This window comes from Aedes albopictus, chromosome 2, assembly GCF_035046485.1.
Source record: "Aedes albopictus strain Foshan chromosome 2, AalbF5, whole genome shotgun sequence".
NCBI classification, from domain to species: Eukaryota; Metazoa; Arthropoda; class Insecta; order Diptera; family Culicidae; genus Aedes; species Aedes albopictus.
In genome coordinates this window covers 262925036-262948957 of record NC_085137.1, presented here as the reverse complement: position 1 = coordinate 262948957, position 23922 = coordinate 262925036, and the positions used below count along the sequence as shown (strand labels likewise).

General features: G+C 39.6%; 1 protein-coding gene across 9 annotated transcripts in view; it reads right to left on the bottom strand.

Annotated features, from left to right (window-relative positions):
• LOC109421801 (junctophilin-1) overlaps nucleotides 1–23922 on the bottom strand; it is a 134191-nt gene that overhangs the window by 39664 nt on the left and 70605 nt on the right. For all 9 annotated transcript variants that reach the window (XM_019696456.3, XM_019696424.3, XM_019696449.3 and 6 more), the window contains exons 5-7: nucleotides 9039–9172; nucleotides 8790–8930; nucleotides 7246–8722 (exon numbers count right to left, since the gene is read on the bottom strand). In XM_019696456.3, the coding sequence (XP_019552001.2) occupies nucleotides 7246–8722; nucleotides 8790–8930; nucleotides 9039–9172 (1752 nt within the window). The remainder of the gene's footprint in view (nucleotides 1–7245; nucleotides 8723–8789; nucleotides 8931–9038; nucleotides 9173–23922) is intronic.

Sequence of the window (23922 nt, the reverse complement as noted above, 5' to 3'; positions counted from 1 at the left end):
AGTGAGTGACGGTGAGAACTTTGATGATAGTGGTATTGAAGTTGATGAAATTCAGGAGGATGCGTTGTCACAAGAACAGTTGGACAGGTTGGAGGAGGTAAAAGGGATATTTAAGGTTGCAGTGGAAGGGGAAATGCTCAATATCACTCACATGATATCCCACAAAACAGAGTTGAAGGAGGAATACATAAACTCTCCCCCTGTAAGAATCAACCCTTACCCGACGTCGTCAGAGCTTCAGGCCAAAATTAACAGGGAATTGGACAAAATGTTAGCACAGCAGGTGATCGAACGAAGTAAAAGTGACTGGTCGCTAAGCACAGTGCCGGTTTTGAAGCCAACGGGCGAAGTGCGCCTGTGCTTGGATGCGCGACGATTGAATAATCGGACTAAGCGCGACGCATACCCTCTACCACACCAGGACCGTATACTTAGCAGATTGGGACCATGAAAATATTTAACAACGATCGACTTGTCTAAAGCGTTCTTGCAAATACCGCTTGATCACAATTCGCGAAAGTATGGGCAGAGGACTTTTTCAATTTACCCGTCTTCCCTTCGGGCTTGTTAACAGCCCTTGCTCGATTGATGGACGAAGTATTGGGTTTCGGCGAATTAGAGCCCAATGTCTTCGTCTATCTTGACGACATTGTGGTCGTCAGCAATACCTTTGAAGCTCACATCGAAAGCCTTCGTGAAGTGGCAAGACGACTTCGAAATGCAAATTTGTCTATCAATATAGATAAATCGAAGTTCTGTGTCAAGGAGCTCCCCTATCTTGGTTATATCATCTCGCGAGAAGGACTGCGTCCAAATTCAGAGCGAATCGGGGTCATAATTAATTACGAGCGGCCAAAGTCGATTCGGTCTCTGCAACGTTTTTTAGGCATGGCCAATTATTACAGGAGATTTATCTCCAATTTTAGTGAGCTAACCGCTCCGCTCACTAATCTCCTACGAAACAAGCCAAAATCAATTAGGTGGTCAGACGTGGCTGAGCAGGCATTCAATAGCATTAAAGACCGCCTAATTTCAGCTCCCGTGCTATGCAACCCTAATTTCAACTTGCCTTTCGTTATCCAAACGGATGCTTCTGATAGCGCATTTGCAGCTATCCTCACCCAAGAGCATGGGGATGGTGAACGGGTGGTAGCCTACTTCTCTCAGAAGTTATCCCCCGCTCAGCAAAACTATGCTGCGTCTGAGAAGGAGGGCCTAGCCGTCCTCTCAGCAATAGACAAATTCAGGGCATACATTGAGGGAACTCATTTTGCCGTCGTCACTGATGCTTCGGCATTGACCCATATTATGAATGGGAAGTGGCGAACGTCGTAAAGATTATGTCGCTGGAGCATTGATTTGCAGGGCTTCGACATGGAAATCAGACACAGGCGCGGAAAAGATAATGTGATCCCCGACGCACTCTCTCGTGCGGTCGAAGTGGTCGAGGTCGACAACACTCAAGCGGACGCATGGTATTCCTCTACGTTGGATTATCACATAGAAGATGATCACTTATTTAAGTATGTTCCCAATAAAACTGACACTCTCGACTACAAATACGAGTGGAAACAGTGTATCCCAAGTCTAGCCGAGAGGGTGTCAGGCCATTCGGCCGAAGGTCATTAGGCCGAATGGTCATTAGGCCGATGGTCATTAGGCCGAATGGTCATTAGGCCGAATGGTCATTAGGCCGAATGGTCATTAGGCCGAATGGTCATTAGGCCAAATGGTCATTGGGTCTTCTTCTTGCCGTTACGTCCCCACTGAGACAAAGCCTGCTTCTCAGTGTTCTAAGTGTTCTATGAACACTTCCACAGTTATTAACTGAGAGCTTCCTCTGCAAATGACCATTTTGCGTGTGTGTGTATCGTGTGACAGGCACGAAGATACTTTATTGATGCTGAATCTACTGAAATTTTACCCATGATTTTTTTCCTTCTTTTAAATATAGGCTGTTCTTTCTTGTTGTCGTGACCGCTGCGGCTATTCTAACAGCCACAACACCGACCACAGAGAGGAAACTCTTAAAAACCTCTCTGTGGTGGACGGCTGTGTACTGCAAATGCCATTGCTGTTGCCTTTTGGTGCGTCCGTTCGTATCCACTATCGTCTATCAACTGAATTGAATCCACGATGCGCAGCTCTTTTTGTATGTTCGCTTTTGTTGTTCATTCTAGCTTTCCACTGAGTCGGCCAATCAGAAGGCGCATATTTTTCGCTTCAATCATTCTCTTCTCTGTCTCTATCACTACACTAGTATCACTGCTAAAATAGTTTTTGGCGCTGAAACTACTGATATTCAATTCATAAATTTTTCCTTCTTTAAAACATAGGCTATTCTTTCTAGTTTCATTGTTAAACTAGGTTTTGGCAAAAAATGTTGGAAAAGGTAAATACAACGGCTAACGTTCAATTCGTCCTGATGACCATTCGTCCTGATGACCATTCGGCCTAATGACCATTCGGCCTAATGACCATTCGGCCTAATGACCATTCGGCCTAATGACCCAGCATCAACCGAGAGAGAGTGACGAAGGAAGAGCATGAGCGTAATCTTCACATCGGATACGTAAAACTGCTAGAGAAGATGAGGCAAAAGTTTTACTAGCCAAGAATGGCAACCACGGTTCGCAAATACGTCGAACGCTGTGCAACGTGTAAAGAGTGTAAGCCCTCGTCTTCTTCCCAGCACCCAGAAATGGGTAAGCAAAGGCTGACCTCCAAGCCATTTCAAATTTTGGCCATTGACTACATACAGTCGTTGCCACGAAGTCGAGGGGGCAATTGTCACCTCTTCGTTATGCTGGACATTTATTCGAAATGGACTATGTTGGTCCCAATGAAGAAAATTGCCACGAGCTTGTCATTAAGACATTAGAAGAGCTATGGTTTCGCCGCTATTCAGTACCCGAAATATTGATTAGCGACAATGCGAGCACATTTCTGAGCAAGAAATTCAAACAAATGCCCAGCATCATAGCCAGGCCAACCCTGTAGAACGGTTGAAACGCAGTATCGAAACATGTATTCGCACTTATGTGCGTACCGACCAACGAACTTGGAACACGAAGATTTCGGACGTTGAATTCACCTTTGCTCGATCTTTAACGGAGCCCGCAGCGTGGGTAGATCGTCTTTTTGGGTTGCGTTGCGGTGATAGATCTACCAAACCGAAATCTAGTGTCCTCCTATTTTTCAACTTTGGAATATGTGTTCTGGTAATTCAAGGATTTATAGTATTTAGTTGTTACTACTGGTGTTTTGGTGACTTCCAGTGAATAAAACTGAGTTTACCAACTTTATTTTGCATATAGTGAAAAACCTCACCATCTGAGGCTAAACTCAATGCAAAGGAAATCAAATTGGGTTAGGCATCCATGTATGTACTAACTCTTCGAAGACTGGAAAGTGCTAGTACTCAAGGAACATACTAGAATCCTTATTACTGAACACATGTTCCATAATTGGAATGATATTGCTGCTAATGTCAAAACCCGGGTCCTAAACTTCCTACTGGGGAGAATTTAGCAGTAAAACAAGGGTGATGCTAGGTTTACGATGCATGGCCAATATCAATACTCTTGTTTTGTTTTCTAAGAAAATAAAACAAAAACTGTATCAAAATCGATACTTTATTGCCCCTCAATGGCAATTGAGTAATGCGACATGCACTACACTAAGGATACGGGTAATGTCACAATAGATCTATAAACTGGTCGCAGTGACAAACCCGAACAGGAATAAAAAAAAAGTGTCTTGCTTTGATTTACACCTCTCTAACAGATGTGAAGTAGTGCAGTGGTAGAACAGATGATCATGAATCTCAAGGTCCTAATTTGAAATCTGGGTGCAGGGGTACAATCTTTTTTTAGTTCTTGCTTTTTAATCAAAATATTCTTAACAACGAATTGAAGTGAAGTTACATTAATATTGAAGAGGCATTAGATGTTCTTTTTCAACTGATATTCAATTGATATCGAATGTATTGAACAGTAGTGCAAATCCAAATGCCAATCAGTTTATTTCAGCGTGCATACCATGCCATTTTAGCACGAGCACATTTGATAGTATAATATGCTATTCTCATGATAAAGATAATAAAAAGTCATAGTTCTGTGATGCCACTCTCTCGATTTGACTATGGTTGTAGTAGAATGGGGCACGTTCGATGTAGTACTAGATTTGTAGTAATGAGCTGAATTTGAGTATGGTGAGAAGGTCAGTTCTCTGTTTCTGCTATGAAATGGTACAAAAAGCGTGGGTATTATGATTCCTTGCCTAATTTGATGCTGTTTGAGCAAAACTTTGGATAACTATTTTGTTTATGTTGCAAGAAATTGAGAAAACAACAACACTGTTGCCTAAAGTTTTGCTCAAACAGCATCAAATTAGGCAAGGAATCATAATACCCACGCTTTTTGCACCATTTCATTGCAGAAACGGAGAATTGACCTTCTCACTATACTAAAATTCAGCTCATTACTTTAAATCTAGTACTTCACCGATCTGTCCTATTGTTGTTAATTTTACTGTTTATGAATAGTCAGCCGTTTGTTGACATGCAAACCGTTTTTTTAACGCATTGAGATTTTTTATATATATTTTTATATATATTTTTATATTATTTTTATATTATTTTTATTATTATTAGTAAGATGAAAAAAGTGATGTTCAAGTGATCGTTCAAGGACACGACACATAAATAGTGAACACTCAAAAAAAATTTGGTTGAAAATTTCAAGCGACCATAAGGTAGCGAGGCGCAAAACGCTATATCATTGCTTGTACTGCCTGAATCTCTATGAAAATTTGAAACAGCATTCTTAAGAACCTATACTTTAAGATAAAAGAATTTAAAAAATCGATTTTGTGCTCGACCTCAACACATATACAGTGTTGGGAATACTCACTTGCAAGAGCGATACTCACTTGCTTCTATCTCAGTCCTGAAGCATGCTATCCAAAAATGATGTTTGAAGGGCTTTTAGATTGTAGTTTAATACAAAAGTTTGCCGAATAAAGTTAAGGCCGCATACGCATACCAAAGTTGTGAGAGAGCTGTGAGTACGAGGTGAGTAAAATTCGTGTAATTTATACTCACCTTGTGCTCACAGCTCTCTCACGGTTTTGGTATGCGTCTGCGACCTTTTCTTTATTCGGCAAACTTTTAGATTAAATTACAATTTAAAAGCCCTTCAAACATCATTTTTGGATAGCATGCTTCTGGACTGAGATAGAAGCAAGTGAGTATAACTTTTCGCAAGTGAGTATTCCCAACACTGCACATATAACCCCCTTTTTTCCAAACCGTTTATTTAAAAGGCTCAATTGTGCGATGCACTTTACGGAGCCGAATTCAATAGTTTACAATAATATTTAAATATCATAATATCATAAAATCTAATTCTACAAACATAGAAAAAAAATAAATCTACAAAAAAAAATCAACTATGATAGAAAGTCAACTGATCCAACGGGATTCCGATAGTTTCAGCTATTTTTTGTTTGTCCTCTTCAATCAATTGTCGTCGTTCACTTTGGTCGTCGATCCATTCGTACGTAGCTATTCGGTACCTTCTCCTGTTGACCGTCGCGTCAGAAACAGTGGTCAAACTATTATCACTGTCGCTCGAGAGCGGGTCGGCTTTGTTCTGCTTCTTGTGTGTCTGCTGATTCAACACTGAATCAGAATCTGGATTAGATTCGAACGAACGTTGACGCTTTGTCTCTTTTTTCTTTGTTTTCGCTTGTTTTTGGTGTATACTTCATTATTCGATAATGATCCATCTACAATATCATCGATTTGCTCCTTTGTTTTCTCTTCAAATTCGTTGACCACGTGCGTTACTGGCCGCTGTGCGTCTTCCTTCTGTTGCTCGCGGAGAACCGGACAAGCCTTCTTGAAGTGAGTGTCCGAATTACAGTTGAAACACTTTTGTATTAATTCGTCGTAATACAATCTTCCTTTCCGATTGCGAAAATACACAATCTCCGGGATTTCTTTCTTTACGTCTATGTAAACTCCACGAATTCCGGTGTACATGTTGAGTTGGTACTCCGCCGGAAACTTCTCGCGAGCGGTACGTTTAACAGTTCCATACTTAGCCATCACGGACACCAGATCGGCATCCGGTATTTCTTGCGGCAGGTCAAAAATGCGCACATACCGGGTGTTACCTGCAACTGACATAGTAACCGCCACCTCGTTTCCATCGGTATATCGGAAGGGCAAAGATTTACTGTTGTTCGCATACACAAAATTCATTGCTTCCTGGCTTCGGAAGCGAATGAACACCGACTTCTCCTCGGAGATTTTGTACGCCGTTTCCATCGACGTAGGTTCAGCGCCTTGATGAAACGGGCCATATCAGCTACAGTAGGTTGTGCGGCATCTCTTGGAAAAAGAAATGCCAACGTTTTATCCACTGCAAATGTGCTCGACATATTGTACTGTGTACTGCGAAACAAAAACCGAAAACAATTCGACAGCAGAACAAAAGCGTCTGTTCACTTCGAGATGCGATCTTGAACTGATATAACCCCTTAACAGCAACACAAAATATTTGTAAAAAATGCTATGTCTTGTTATTTTAAGTATTACGCCACTTCGGTTGAAAAACGTTGATACGAGTCTGTTAATTACAACCCCCACTGTAGTAATTTCTACTATAAAACTGCTTTAAGTGTAGTGCCAAACTTCTCCAAGCGAGTGAACTCTAAATCCATCTATGGACTTATCCACCGATGAACCGAATTCATCGCGGTCCGAGAATTTTGACACTAGAGCGGGGCCGTTCCAATCAGAATTGGACGATTCGTTCATCGGTGGATAAGTCCATGCACAGCACACAGTAAAGGGTGGTTTACTTTTGCAAACCTGAGCATCTGTTTTCCAGGAGGAACGGCCCGCAACAACGTCTGATGCCCATTTTAGGAGCGACTGATCAACGTTCCAATGCCAGTGAAAGACTCTAACCTCATCTGTGCACCTTGGTTCTCCGAAAAGTTAGGAGGTTTGGAAAAAGTTAGGGGTCTGCGAGCCAGCCGTAGAAACCAATTGCTACGTAAAGTTAGTAACAAAATAATGAGAACTGAGAACGGTAACGCCCTAAACGAACAAGAAGTAATTACGATTGGAAACTCGTTACGAGGAACTACCGATTTCTAAACTTTATCGGAATCGCATACTCGCCGATCTACTGAAAAAGTGATGGGTTCGAATAAACAAGGTTATCAACTTACCTTTGGTGTCCTGGCCATTCCACCTCCTCCTCCTCCACCTCCACCACCACCCCCGCCACTGCGTCCTCCACCTCTGCTCATAGCTGCGGTAGGAACAGCATCACTTGGTCCACCAATATTCCCTAACGGTTTCGATAAGTACAAACTCTCCGTTCGTTTTGGCTGCGATGGTGATGGAATAATGTCTTGTCCAAGGGTTCGTTGTCGAAGAAGAACGTCTTCAAACGGTTGATTTGAACTGGAAAACGAAGCATCTGTCGACTGTTGATGAAGCGGGGTAGCTGCTCTGGACGGAGGATGTGGGACAATGCCATTACCCGTTGGTATCGTACTGCTTACATTCGTTACGTTTCTCATGGGTGTGACCCCTCGTATTTGAGAACCGGCACGGACAGATCGATCAGGCACAGATTCATTCGTTACTGCTTGATTAACTACATACGGACCGGTTCTATCTACTGAAGATTGTCTGGATTGTGCTCCACCTAGTCTACTCGCTGCTCTGGAATATCGATCCACAGAACCATCTCTACTAGGAGGTCGTTTATAATGATCAAAATAATCTATAGAAGTTTGACTAATCTGTCCTACTGGTGGCACAGCTTTTGCTGCACCGGAAATCTGATTGGAATTTCGATGAGTAAAATTATCTTGTTGAAATCGATCTATGTCTAACTGTGGGTAGTTCTGTCTATCCACATAATTTGATTCTAACTGTTGTTGATTTAACATTAAATTATTGACTGGGCTACCAATATTCATGCTCGGCGATGCATTTGAATACGGGCTCTGTACATTGTTTGGCATACTTGGTATCGTGCCGAAGCCCTGCTGGTTACGCTCAAAAGGTTGTGATAGCTTTCGAACACTGGACCTCTGTGTCGGAACTGATGACTGAGGATTGGAATACCCTTTATTAAAACCTAAATTTGTCACATCGGGGTTATACATAGATGATGGCGGCTGCGTTGGGGATCGGACTGATTCTTGATTATAGAGGTTTTGTTTGATTACTCCATCAGCTATCGTGGGTTTGGGCGGCATGTCTGATATTTGCTTGATGGAATAATCAAGCGGTGATCTAATTTGTCGCTCTCGCCTTAACCGTTCGAATCTTTCTAACAACTGTGGTTTGAAATCTGGGGCGAATTCTCTAGCCATTTGTATAGCAACGTCAGAATCCACACGTGCTTGGTCCGCGGCAACATCCGCCAATTCTGCCTTCCCACGTGCAGTCGCCGTCCTCGAAATGGCAATATCTGCCTTTTGTAGTGCGTACTTCGAAGCACGTTGAGCAGAGTCAACTGCAGCGTCTATTCGTTCTCGGAATTTGGCAGAACGAATAAGAAATAGATGTTTCTTCTTTTGACTAGTTATTAGAACATTATTTTTATATTTGCCCTCTTCCTTCGTTCCATCCTTAAACGTCGTAACACCATAACCATACTTTTTATTTGCAAACCATTCACCCTCATACCTAAAAAACACATTAAACACAACAATAAAAACTACATATTTAATTGACCATTGCAGCTTCATCTTACTTAAGTCCATCACTGCGCTCGGAAATACCATATCCACATCGTTTATCATTCTTCCATTCACCCATATAAGTTTCTACCACACTACCGTCCAATTGTTCGTCTTCCACAATAAAGCTAGCATTGGAATCTGTATGCATTGATCTAAAATAAAACGAGAAATGTGTTGGAATAATTCGATATGACATGAGTATTTTGTTACGTTGGAATAAAGCTTATTTCATTGCATTGTCCCAGTTCTCTACGACATACTTGTTTGTCATCCCTGACTGTGAAGACTCTGTGCTGAGCCATGATGCTATCGATGCAGTCGATCGTATGCTCCCGGATCCAGTCCCACGTTTCTCTAAATCACCAGTACTTCGTTGCTTCCTTATTTTAAGGCCCTGGCAAAGAAAAAACAGAAAAGTATCCTTATTATACTGTGTGGTCAAACAGTTCACATAGTCTAGTCTAATGAATGGTAAAGAGATAAGGCTATAGTTTCGGCACAGGCAAACAGACGTATCACTTGGAACAAATTGCGATACAAATCATCGTCACGAAAACATAATCGCTCAATGCTAACCAAGCTGTGTTACGCAAACCGTTCAGTAGGTGGCGGTAGTGAGCAAACGTCAAACAGGAGCAAAAACGATACGAGCGCCGTGATCGAGCGATTTGCGAACTTGCGAAAATATTTGAACTAACCGTTAAAAAGGGTAACGATGAGAAGTGAGTAGAGTGAGACGTCTGTTTGTCTGTGGTTTCGGTTTGTCCAAATTACTTGAAACACTCTAGTAAAAATCCTAGAAAATCGTGTAACGCTTCCTAATTACATTTCAAACATATTATAATAATCCATCGGGTATTTACGAGTTTGGTGGTCTGATTCATATGCAGAAGGTCCTGGGTGCAATCCCTGGCTCGTCCCTTTCCTCCTACTCAGGCCCCCTACACGGCCTATATCAATGCATTGGAATTATGGTAGACAGGATGTCCTGGGCGCTAGTAAATAGCGCCCACTGTCAGATGTGAAAACATCAACAATTTTTTGTTAATTTGGTTTGTTGATCAATTTTTGGAATCATTTTTTCCATCTCACAAAACAATTCAAACTCGCATTGATATTAAGGGGAAACATCAAGAAATCCCATTGCAATTTTTCATACAAATTTTAGAGGCACAAATCTGACGAACAAAGCATCGAGTCAAGCCGCACTTGTTTTTCCTGGCTTTGCTCACTTCCAAAAAGAGGCAGCTTTTACAAATCGATAGCATTTGTTTACAAATTTTCAAGATTGGTGCTCTTGAAATCGTGAGTAGGGGACCAAGTCGGCCTTTGTGGCAGCCATGTTTGTATTCTCTGAAGTTTCTCCTTAACGTCGAGGTGCAAAATGTTTAAAATTCATTAGGCACTGTCCATAAACTACGTAGACTCATTGTTGGCAATCTCAGACCCCCCTTCCCCCTCCGTAGACTTTCGTTCATACAAAAAATTGAAAATTTGTATGGACCGTAGACTTTGCCTAGAACCCCCCCTCCCCCCATCAGAGTCTACGTAGTTTATGGACAGGCCCTTAGGGGAATTCACTTAACAGCGTAAACTGATTAAACTGATTAAACGTCGCGATCACCGAGGCAATCTTTGATTATTTCATTCGCAAAATCATGAAACATTTCAAATAAGCAGAAAATCATGGCTTACGCAGCAATTTAATAGGGGTACTCATAAAAACTGGAATAATCCGACGATGCTCTGGACAGAACAACAAGCGCAGCTAGTCATAACAAATATTTTGACGTTTTGACAGATTCTGCCATACCAAAGAAACAAACAGAAACTAATGCTATAATAAAGTTTTTTTGGCGTTACTACTGTTAAGTCGTAAAACAACAATACAACTCATGAGTGAGTAAGTTGGAAATATGCTGTTTTAGCGTATTATATGAGCAATACTGAAAACAATGTATTAAGGTTACAGTACCGAATAAAACTATGAATACAATAATAAAAACAATATAAAATTATCACAATCACTTCCTCCGATTAAATAATTATTCTGGAAAAATAAAATAAAATTTCAGTTTAGACGAAATGTTATTTTACTTGAGGCAGAATAATAATTAGCGAGCGATAGATTCAATTATAACTATACCACTGAGAACAGACATCCAGGCTAGAACAAATTTCATTTGGAAAGTTGTGTAAGGATTTGAATCTTTACTTGAGTAAGGTTGCAAACCAATACACGATGACAGCACTAACGCCACCAAACACCATATTGCCACAGTCAGTGGTGAATTGAAACATTTCAAGTGGTTAATTAAATTAGTATTCGCGACTACGAAGGTAAAAGAGATTCCAACTCTTTGTCGCTCTAATGAAAAACCTCGTAAGGAACTGTCAGAATGTGCGTGAAAAAAAGCAAAAAATATTTCCCTCTTGTTTTTTTTTTCACGTAAACCTTCACGCACATTCGACAACTTCGTAGTCGCGAATGGGAAATTAACCGAGCGCGATTGGAACTGGACTTGGATGTCTGTTCTCTGTGACTATACCCAATACTTCAGTTTCCCAAATATTTTTTTACCAGCACTGTAAGATTCACGAAGCATCTGTCATGTTGTTTTTTTTGCCATGAGAAAAAAAAGACTCTAGAGACACAATTTTTGGTAGATCATGATGCAATATCTCTTCATCTCTAAAGCGCTCGAAATATGGATAAGTAAAAACTGAAATTCCACCACAAATCTCGAACCGTCGGTAAATCATGCCTACCATGTCACTCAGGAAGTGTCTTTTGAAAAGTTTAATCCGAGAACGTAATAATCAACTTTATCCCTAGGAAACCCATTTTTAAGTCTGACCAGCTGAAAGTGAATATACCATGTTGCTAAACATATAGTAGAGCCAAGCTGTGAGAGGTTTCTACATCATATAATGACCTTTTGAAATTCATTTGAATCATAATGAATTGTATAAAGACCGTTTCATAGTCAGTTAGTCCTTATGGAAACCTTAAGTTTATTTGGCTGAGTGCAACACATACCAGACAGACATAAGAGTGTTTGATTCTTACCATGAAATGTGCATATAATTCTGGTGGCCTATAAAGCTCGTAAATGTTGGATAGAAATATTGTAAGGATAGGTTTTCAGCCCTTACCACCTAGTGCCCGGCAGGGCGGCCTAAAGCAGGGTACCTTCACTTAAAATTCAGATTTCGGATGAAATTAAATAATAAAATACAAAAAAAAAATTTTTTTGCAATAAAAACTGTATTATCTACGCCTGACCGGTTTTGCCCAGTTCTCCCCAAGGCACTGGTAGACGTCACTCGTTGGGGCCCTTGCTGCAAAACGGTGGTGCTGGTCGTCGATGGCTTCGCTCCCGCACGGACTATGAGCCTCTGTACGAATTTGCCCTGTCCTGCTCACTCCCACAGAAAATTTGAAAACACCGCGCACAGTAAAAGTCACATTTGACTTTTACTGTGCGAACTGTTTTCAAATTTTCTGTGGGAGTGAGCAGTACGCCAGATTCGTGCAGAGGCTCATGCGGAGCTTCTTCCTTCTTTTTCTTTTTCTTCTTCTCCTTCTTCTTCTTTTGGGCACCGGGGTTGCCGAAGCAACAGTCCTTGGCAGTTAGCTAGGGAGAAGAGCGAGCTCCTTTGTCGGATTCCCCCTAGCAACGGAGGTGAATAAACACCGCCCAAGTAACAATTCCATCGCTGATTGGTTTTGTTTGATTTTTATTAATGTTTTATTTTTATTACAGCAATAATTAAAACTCACAGTTTTATGACTGCTTTTATGAAAACCATTAATAAAATATTTTGTAGTATACTTGACGATATTCATAAATACAGATTTTAAGAGTAAACAAAACTTTCCGATATGTAAACCTTCTGGCAATCATTATTACCGCAATAAAACTGTTAAAACTCTCAACAGATGGCGATCCGTTCGATTAGTAACGACATCTGTTGGTGGAAAAGCAGAAACTACGACACTGCTAGGTTCATTGGGGTCATCATAAAAGTAAACTTGCTTTCGTTTTGTTTACAAAATGTGAGTGTCGAATAAAAAAGTATCAGTGATCATCGAAAATCTCTTCCACAGTAGATTTCTGTCTACGTCTCTGTATCCAAAAAAAATCGGTTCCGTTCATTTAATTCATATTTTTTTCTAAATTTTTATGTTTAGCCCCAGATGTTTTGACAATTCTCGAAGGGGGTCGCCATCTGAAAAAAGTTGGGAACCCCTGGTCTATATTGTATATCAAAGTCGTATATTGACAATTCTAAAATGTACCACTGCAACTTTTTGTAGCATAAATCGCATTACCTCCACATTTACCAAAAATCCCTAACAACGGCTTGGGATCCGTAAACACCGTGAATCTTTGGCCGTAAAGTAATTTGTGGATTTTTTTATCGTACACTATCGTACTACCAAAGCTAACGAATATTAAATTTGAGTCGTATTTGAAAAATAGCGGCGTAGCCGAAAAATGTTTTCTTCTGAAGGCGTTTTATACTAAAAATTTGTTCCTTGAATTGTGGCTTTTTGGGATGGTGGTATACAAAATTAAAGATTGGTAAAATTTGCACAACAAAGAATAAAAAATTTAACATTTTTTTGGTAACATCGCGGCCCCCCTTGACTGGCTTCACGGCCCCCCAGGGGGCCGCGGACCACCGGTTGGGAACCCGTGTCCTAAAGAGTCCACCGTACCACCCACCTAGTAATGGCCAGGCTGAAAGACTCGTAAGAACAGTAAAAGAGGTGTTAAAGAAGTTTTTGGTGAACCCAGAAGTGGCGCATTTAGAACTGGAAGAGCAAATAAGTTTGTTCTTGTTCAATTACACTAGTTTACAGCATTTTTGAACTCGGTAAGCTGATGATCATTTTTGGTGTAGAATCATGCCCTGAGTTCGAAAACGCGAAGGAAAAAAATTACAGTAGAGCGGATTTTTTTTCGACTTTCCATACAAGCTTAATGATTTGAAATCGTTTTTTGTTTTATTTTTAAGCAACGTCGCTCACTTCAAACATCTCATTCTCCGAAGTTAATACTCCGATTGAGCTGAATTTTTTACTGTAACTCGCCTACATATGATATGTCAAATAAACGTTGAGAAAGAATTTTTAAATTGTTTTTTTCCTTATTGAAAAAAATACATTTCTTCACATATTTTTAGAAATTTTGCTAAAATTTAAGGAGATCGTCCCTAAAACTCGCCAATATCTTGAATTTCATCAATCTGACGCAAAACCTGTATTCAGATGATCGAATGGTATTGTATTCAGCTTTTAATTTATGGAAAAAGATTTGAAATTGGTTAAACAAAACGCAAGATATTTGAATTTAAGTAAATTCCATATTTTTAAAAGTTGTAAAACTCGATTTTGAGCCAAAACTCAAAAACTGCTCTACTTAAAATTTTTTGAAGCACGGTTTCGAAATCAGTGCTAAATTGTGCTTCAAAAATTTTGGTCGTTGGCAGAAGTTCACGACTTTCGTTTTATTTTGTAAACTAGTGTTATCGTAACAGCACCTTGACGAGTGATGGAACGTTTCCATCCGATATTTACCTTTAATCCAAAGACGCTGGTAGATTTGATTAACCCAAAGAAAAGCTATAAATGGCAACTAATACCACCGCAGCCAAATGAGGAAAGATTTGTTGGTTCTAATAGTACTAATCAGGGTTGAAAAACTCACATTCAATTGAATGAAATTATGCTGAACTGAATGCATTGGGCATTCATTTTCAGCTCCGCTGTGAGATACTTGAAAGTGAACACAGAAAAACTCAACTACTTTGTGGACGTAATGACTCCACCATCTTCAACACACGATCTGCACTGATGGGTGCTTCATGTCAACAACGGCCGCATGAATGCGACTGGCCCATAAGCAAGCGTGGTGAATTTTCTCTTTTGAGTGCCAATGACAGAGAAAATGTTGTTTTTGAATTTCGCCGTCGCCACGATGAGAGCGACGAGAGAATTGTTATTCTCTTCTCACCCGCCTCCGTGATTCAACGTCAGAAGCGGCGTGGTGAAAAGACAAAAACAAAAACTCACGTTCGTTTCTTGCTTTCATTTTTTTGCAACCCTGGTACTAATTGCTCCCAAGATCCCCTTGATCCCAGCCCTTGACTAAAGACACGATATGCAAAGACACGAAATGTTCCAATTGGAATTCCAAATTTGCTGTCAATGTCAACGCGCTTTAAAAGCATTGCTCGATAGCATCATCGTCATGACGCGACAATCATCATCAACAGCAACAATCATCAGATTTCGAGTCTTTAGCATACAGTGTCTTTACCCTTGACAATCTGATGGCTGGTGATAGTGGTGATATTGTATGGTATAGGAACCATAATCCGCACCACCACTCACGATGGTTAAAAACAATATTTCTAAAACGTTTTTCCAAAAATACTTTCCTGGTGAAAACTGAAAGCGTGCGGGCAATGGCCCATCGGACGCAGCTTCGCCTTGCTAAAGAGACAAACCCTTGCGACCCAACGTGACTGTGTCGGCTCCGGTAGTTGGAACACCGATAACCCAGAGAAGAAGAGAGAGCGTAGAGGACGAAGAACCGTTTCGGGGATTTCCGAATGAACATAAGGACGGAAGGTGGAAGCGGGAGCGCCGAAGCATGGCGTTCGAACCAAGCCCTGAACTTAGACGTTCGAAGCGGAGGAGAATGGTTAAGGAAGACCGTGATTTTATATACAAGTGAACTAAGTGCTTAAAATACCAAATTTTATTAAACCATAGGATATAAGATAAGTAAATAACAGATCTGAATACAAGAACTCGAATTATTATATGTAGTTGACAAGTGTCATTTCGAATACATTTAAATTATTGAATTGTTTTATATGTCCTTTAAATCGAAATGTTAGTTTTAACCCCTCAAAAGGGGAAGAGTTGTTACACAGAGAAACAGACGTAACACTTAGAACAAGTTTCATTAAAAAAACATCGTCACGAAAACGTAATCGCCCAATGCTAAACGTACTGTGTTTGGCCGGACCGCCACTAGATGGCGGTAGTGAGCAAACGTCAAACAGGAGCAAAAACGATACCAGCGCCGCGAGTGGTCAATCGACCTACTACTGAATATTTGAATCAACCGTTGAAAAGGTGATCGATGGGAGGCGACGAGAGTGTGACGTCTGTTTCTCTGTGGTTGTTATGTGCTGTCGAATGACAAAAGAAATGCTATGAGCAATCGCGCAATACTTGTATTGTAACACATGAAATGTAACGCACTCGAACTGACGTTATAGAAACGAAATACATGACCAGCACTTTTAGTTTGATCATCGAGCAAGCCACATCTTCTCTTTTACCTCCTCTCCGAACCTCGATCTAAAACAGTTCAGTTCTGTCCCTATTCTGTTGATTTACGTTGAAAACGCTTGACAATTTAGAATTTACTTCAAAATTATCGAAAATGTAAACTGTGCCCCAAAACCCCTCCGATGCGCAGGTATGCAAGAGAACATACACTTTACCGTTACATACAATATGCACTCAGAAATAAAAGTATACACGGAATTACTATTATTTATGCATTTTGTATCCGCATCTCTCTCACTCTCTTTCTGTTTTCATGCTATCTGCCGTTTAGCCTGGGTTGAAGTGAATTGATTTATCAACCCAGGCGAAGCAGCAGATAGCATGAAAACAGAAAGAGAGTGAGAGAGATTCGGATACAAAATGCATAAATAATAGTAATTCCGTGTATACTTTTATTTCTGAGTGTGCACCTCAAATTATTATATGTAAGAAATTTGAAAGCCTAATTGCAATGAGAAATGTTCAATAAAGAAGTATTACGCAGCGAATCTCTTAACATTCACCTGTAACGCTTGAAATAGTTGGTGTCCAAAATATAATACAGGTTTTCTACTGTTCACTCAGAAATAAAAGTATACACGGAATTACTATTATTTATGCATTTTGTATTCGCATCTCTCTCACTCTCTTTATGTTTTCATGCTATCTGCCGTTTAGCCTGGGTTGAAGTGAATTGATTTATCAACCCAGGCGAAGCACCAGATAGCATGAAAACAGAAAGAGAGTGAGAGAGATGCGGATTAGCGTGGTTCAAAAAATCATTTTTGCTCCACACCGCTTATTCGATTCCTAACCAGATTATATGCCTCCTCCCAAAATTTGAGCTCATTTGGTTGAAAATTGAGACTGCACAAGCCCATCAAAGTTTGTATGGGAATTACTATGGGAAAATGTTTTTTTCCATTCAATCCGCCGTAACATTTTCCTAAGTGCCCTAGTGGGTTAGTTGACCCTTGGTAATCCTAGGCTACTCTATCAGCTACAACTTTGCAGAAGACCGCATTCATATCGGACGCCTCATTAATTAGTTAACGATTTTTATCCAGAATCGAAATCTTTACTCATGATGGTTAAACTAATCGGTGGGCATCACTGCATTTTGCAGTAGAACATAGTAGCCATGATTTCAGTGTACTATCTTTGGCGCTATATGCAGCAATGTTGCCTGCTGGGAAGCTGGAGGGTCACTGTTAAAGTTTTCCCAGTTGGATACAAATCGATAACTTATTAATGAGGCGTCCGATTTGAATGCGGTCTTCTGCATAGTTGTAGCTGATAGAGTAGCCTAAGATTACCAAGGGTCAACTAACCCAATAGGGCACTTGGGGAAATGCTACGGTCGATTGAATGAAAAACATCATTTTCCCATACTAATTCCCATACAAACTTTGATGGGCTTGTGCAGTCTCAATTTTCAACCAAATGAGCTCAAATTTTGGGAGAAGATATATAATCTGGTTAGGAATCGAATAAGCGGTGTGGAGCAAAAACGATTTTTTGAACCACGCTAATGCGGATACAAAAGGCATAAATAATAGTAATTCCGTGTATACTTTTATTTCTGAGTGTTGATTTGGTCATGGGTATGCCGTGCGATTGCATACTTGGAGGCGTTTCCTGTGGGTCTGGCGGTATTTCCTCGATTTTAACAAAAACTGCGTTAATTACCAAAATAGATGCCAAATAAACGAAGAAATTCGATTTACCGCCAAGGCGCCATTCACCGTGGGGGCTCCATTCACCGTGTGCCTTCGAATATTTTTTCATTATTTCCATGTTATGATTGAATGATATGACAATTTCCCTTCAATTTCACCAATACAACACTAATGTATTGTTACCATGTCAAAACGCTCATTAGAAACATTTAAAAGTATCATTTAGTGTCAAAAGTGTGTTTACATGAAGCGGGTTTCTGCTCGTTCACTGCATTCATAGTGACAAAACGAAAACTGCGCTAAGGTGATTTAAGCGATAAACTAAATGTAGTAACGTTTTTATTCCACTAAGAAGCAATTAAATTCACATATCAGGTATGTATTTTTCATTACCGAAGTAAGTTTAACAAGAAAGTACTATTACTCGTACTTTTTAATTGAAACAAAAAGGCACGGTAAATGGGTACCCCAAGAATCAATGGTCTCCATTCACCGTGCCCCATATTGTCCGATATATCTAGAAAAAAAAATCGAAAATTTGAACATTTGTTTTTCTAATAAAATCTTGCAAGTTATTACTTGAAATGAATTTAAACGAAGAAAATTCCCTTGGCTGGGTTGTTTTGATAATTTTTAAACAAAGTAGAATAAAATTTCTCATACACGGTGAATGGGTACCTACCACGGAATTAGGCGACCATACTACCCTTTACTAATTGTACTGTATCACCAAATTATAGCAATTAGTTTATACCGATACCGTTTATAGCAAAGAGAAACGCCAAACCATGTGTCAAACTGTCTTGTTTATTATAAAGTGAATCTAAATTTCTTGCAGATGAGGTGTAGGTGATTCCAACTTCCGCTGAGCGAAGCGATAGTCAGTCAGGTTTCAAGCGTTAATAAATGCACATGACACATTCCACGCACTTCTACGCCAAGGGTGTGAAATATCAAAGTGATTGTTTTGCCCCAAGCTTTCCAGCATATGAAAAAGGGTAGATTCAATCTTAGGAAAACCATTTGTTTTACTTAAAATTTGACTGGTAACGTATTTAAATAGTTAGGTGAAGTAATAGCATTTTATGTAAGAAAAATGAAATTTTTCATTGATAAGTTTAAAATTATGCCTGCTTGCATATGAAAGTTCAAAAACATTATGCCTATTTTTTGTAAATGTAGTACAATAATGTATATTTTATACACCCAAAGGCAACTTTTCATAAAAATGGGTTTAGATATGTTTTAAGCACTTTTTGCAATAACCGCAATTTAATGGTGTCCCGTTACGAAAATAGCACATTTGTTGTAATAACTTATTTATTGCGAACTTTAGAAAGATTATTTTTAGGATTCTCTTAGTACTCGTGGAGACCTTTCTTCCAACATGTGGGTTACCTTGATCGACGCTTTATCTTAGGCGTTACAATGGGTACGTAGACATGGTGTCCCGTTACGAAAATTTTAAAGACATTCATAAGTGGATAAATAAGTTTGGCTTGATCAAATATCTAACCAAAAAACTGTAACCTTGATGAAATGATATTGTAGGTGGTATATATTTACATTATCCTTCTTGGTGTAACGGCCCTACTGGAACAAAGCCCACTTCTCAGCTCTACGAAAACTACGTAAAGAAATGGCAGGTATTCTGATGGATCAGTATAACAAGTGATATTTTATTAAGTTTTGTTGTGACAGCATACTCTTTGAATGCTATAACCTTTTCAACATGTCCTATGAATTACCACCATGATGTATAAAAAGGCTTATAGAATCACACAACGTTCAAAACATGAAAATCCCGAAGTAATGGTTGGCATTCTTTTTTTACCCCATTAATCACCGTATAATTTACTTTTATGACGACAAACATATTTTAAAGCTTATATTCTTATTGAAAATTAAAAAAAAGGTAAAATGCATCACGAAAATGGCATTGCATTACTTTTTGTGACTACATAAAATTAGTCACCATTAATTAAAAGTCTAGCGACCTCCCTCTTGTCGTTTTGGTTGTCAACCTTTTTTTCTTCTCGAAATCCGTTTGTTTGTATTGTTACTGGTTGTCGTTAGCTAAATATTAACTGAAAGCCCCCATAATCCCATCGCTTCCAAAATAAAACATTGTTTTCCCTAACCTCGACCAAACCGCGATTTTAACGGTTCCCCAATACAACATAGTATAAAAGAAAAATCCCCTTTAAAATGTAAAATTTATTTCAAATATAGTTGGTTCCTTTATTCCCAAGGCGCATGAGCCTTCAAATAAAGTATTAAAGCAACATGCAACACATGCTTGAAAAGACTGTGTTGGAAGAATGTACTATAGATATCAATAAATCTTCTTCGGATCATTATAATGTAGAATGTGGAAAAACCGCGAAGAAACGTCGCACAACCATAGTTTTGGAGATACAATTAAACTTCACGTACCCGACCCCCGGTAACTCATTTTCAAAATACTGGCATTACGTCAATTTTCATCCGATTTTTTTTTTGAAGTCGCACTCGATCGATCATAACTAGGTGCTTATTTATTACACTCAAGTGGCCATGGCCGGAACCATTTCGGAGATATTCCGGGTTGTACTGTGGTCAGGGGGTGGGGATGGGATCTGTTTTGCCAAATGGCTAAAACTGATTTGTTCGTGTGTGTTATTGTGTTTGAGAGGCCCCCGCGGAACCTGCTCCAGGTGTTACGGAGCGGCAATATTAGATGATACATACTTAAGTCATTTTTTTCTATCCCATTCTTTCGAAGTCATGAAGATTGACACGTCGCTCAGCAAGTTTTGGTTGCCAACTAGAAATGTCCCCGATGACATCCCTGTGGAACCTGTGCTATACATTCCGGGGTGGCCAAATTAGTTGATACATACTTCAGTCTATCGTTTCTGACTCAGTCCTCCGAAATCATGGAGATTGATATGTCGCACGGCATGTTTAGGTTGAATACCAGAAGTGTCCCCAATGAGGCCCCGCGGAACCTGGTCAGGGGATTCGGATGGGCGAACTTATTCCAATGTGGTTACAGCAGCTGTGTTTCACTGTTCGCAACAAAAATTTCGCTGAAAATCGATGGTTCAAACACAATAACACTCGAAATAACCACTCTTAGCGATTTTGACAACCCCCTGACCCCTGCACAATCCGGAATATCGCCGGAATGGTTCCGAATATTGCACGGCCACTTGAGTATAATAAACTCGCACCAATGTATGATCAAAAAACCTCGAAACAGGTTCCCCAGGGCCTATTCCGATGGCCACCATAGGGCCAGAGCGGGTTTGAAGGCCTATTTGTGTCCTGTCGGACAGCTACCATCTGTCTGAAAAACATTGCCGAAGACACCAACATTCTATCTAGCAAAGCATTTGATCTACAACTAGACGTGTTTAGCCGTAACGGGACACCATTAGCAAAACACTGTTTTCACGCGAGCGTAACGCTGCGCTCCCAAAACTAAATCAAGAATATTTCCGAAACTATACATTTCTTAGTAAAACTCACTTCGGCAATCTTGTTCACATCAATCCAAAGAAGAAAAGTCTAGAAGACTCTATTATTCAAAACCTCATAACAGAGCTGATATACGCATTTCAGTTTAAAAATTTTGAAAAGAAGATTTCTGCGATGGTGTCCCGTGACGAAATGTAACATGTTATATTATGTAAATTGGAACCAAAACCCATAGAACAAGTATTGCATCACGAAGTAAATCTAATAAGCTTGTTATAAAACCTGTTAAACCGTATGGTCATGAACATTGCATTCGATTGCAGACGTCATTTGTTCACGAAAGTTAGTTCCTTGCGGTGTCCCGTTACGCTGGAACGTGTCACATGCTGCGGAACTGAACTCGAAGTGTTTTTCTAAAAAAATTTGTGAAAAATTTTCTACTTCTGTGGATATTGCTTTAATTTTAACCTATAATGAAGGCAATTAAAAGCGGCAGCAACAATATTTATAAGACTGGTGTCAAATGACAGCCCTTATTTGCCCGAATCCTCTTAGATCCACGGTGAATGGTGCCTTGACGGTATTTGCAAAAAAATATTTGTTAATTTATATAACTTCCATGATAATACAGTCGAGACTCTTATAAGATCACTGGTCGGGGGGCGCAATAGGAATCCACTTAATAGGAGACTAAGAGCTTATGGGATTTCGGCATTTTGGGGGTGTGGCCTATTATCTCGGGTGTGTTAAGAGTTAACGCAATACTCTCTTCGGCAAAGTTTTAGGGCTTGATAAGATCTACCATTTAGAACTTTGGTTCATATGATTAGTTGGCAATTTGGCCGCTAGAGGGACCATCAACAGTTTGATGCTAAATTGCACTACAGGAACCATATCAGGTTGTCAAGCAAACGTTACGATATGCGACAGCTCAAGACCCTGATAATTTGGAAGGATAGTGTCTTCGGGAAAGTTGTTGGGTACGCCAATAACTTACTGACGATGAGTTGCGAAGTTCGAAATTCCTCCACTGGGCGGCGCTAGTGAGCAAGTAAAATTTCAAAACCTCATATCTCAGAATCCCGATAACTTAGGAAGATGGTGTCTTCGGCAAAGTTGATCAGTATGACATGAACTTACATAAAAATAAACACCTGTTTCGCAATTCTGCCACTAGGCGGCGCTAGTGAACATGCAAATTTTAGAAATCTCATTGCTCAGAATCCTGATAACTTAGAAAGTTGGTGTCTTCGGCAAAGTTGATCAGTATAACATAAACTTACATAAAAATAAACAATTGTTTTGCAATTCTGCCACTAGGCGGCGTTTACCGGGCTTTTTCGTCTTTTTTCGATTTTTTTGGCGATTTTTCGGCTTGGCAAAACTAGTGTCGCTCCCCCCGATAACTTAGAAAGTTGGTGTCTTCGGAAAAGTTGATCAGAATGACATGAACTTACATAAAAATAAACACTTGTTTCAAAATTTTGCCACTAGGAGGCGCTAGTAAACTTGCAAATTTTAAAAATCTCAAAGCTCAGAATCCTGATAACTTAGGAAGTTGGTGTCTTCGGCAAAGTTGATCAGTATGACATAAACTTACATAAAAATAAACACTTGGTTCAAAATTCTGCCACTAGGAGGCGCTAGTGAACTTGCAAATTTTAGAAATCTCATAGCTCAGAATTCTGATAACTTAGGAAGTTGGTGTTTTCGGCAAAGTTGATCAGTATGACATAAACTTACATAACAATAAACATTTGTTTTGCAATTCTGCCACTAGGCGGCGTTTACCAATTTTTTTCGTCTTTTTTTCGACTTTTTTGGCGGTTTTTCGGCTTTGCATGTTCACTAGTGCCGCCTAGTGGCAGAATTGCAAAACAAGTGTTTATTTTTATGTAAGTTTATGTCACTCTGATCAACTTTTCCAAAGACACCAACTTTCTAAGTTATCAGGATTCTGAGCTATGAGATTTCTAAAATTTGTATGTTCACTAGCGCCGCCTAGTAGCAGAATTGCGAAACAATTGTTTATTTTCATGTAAGTTTATGTCATTCCGATCAACTTTGCCAAAGACACCATCTTTCTAAGTTATCGGGGGAGCGACACTAGTTTTTCTGAGTCGAAAACCCCCAAAAAAGTCGAAAAAATACGAAAAAAGCAGTAAACGCCGCCTAGTGGCAGAATTTTAAAACAAGTGTTCATTTTTATGTAAGTTCATGTCATACTGATCAACTTTGCCGAAGACACCATCTTCCTAAATTATCAGGATTCTGAGCTATGAGATTTCTAAAATTTGAAAGTTCACTAGCGCCTCCTAGTGGCAGAATTTTGAACCAAGTGTTTATTTTTATGTAAGTTCTTGTCATTCTGATCAACTTTTCCGAAGACACCAACTTTCTAAGTAATCGGAGGGAGCGACGCTAGTTTTGCCAAGCCGAAAAACCGCCAAAAAAATCGAAAAAAGACGAAAAAACCCGGTAAACGCCGCCTAGTGGCAGAATTGCGAAACAAGTGTTTATTTTTATGTAAGTTTATGTCATACTGACCAACTTTGCTGAAAACACCAACTTCCTAAGTTATCAGAATTCTGAGCTATGAGATTTCTAAAATTTGCAAGTTCACTAGCGCCTCCTAGTGGCAGAATTTTG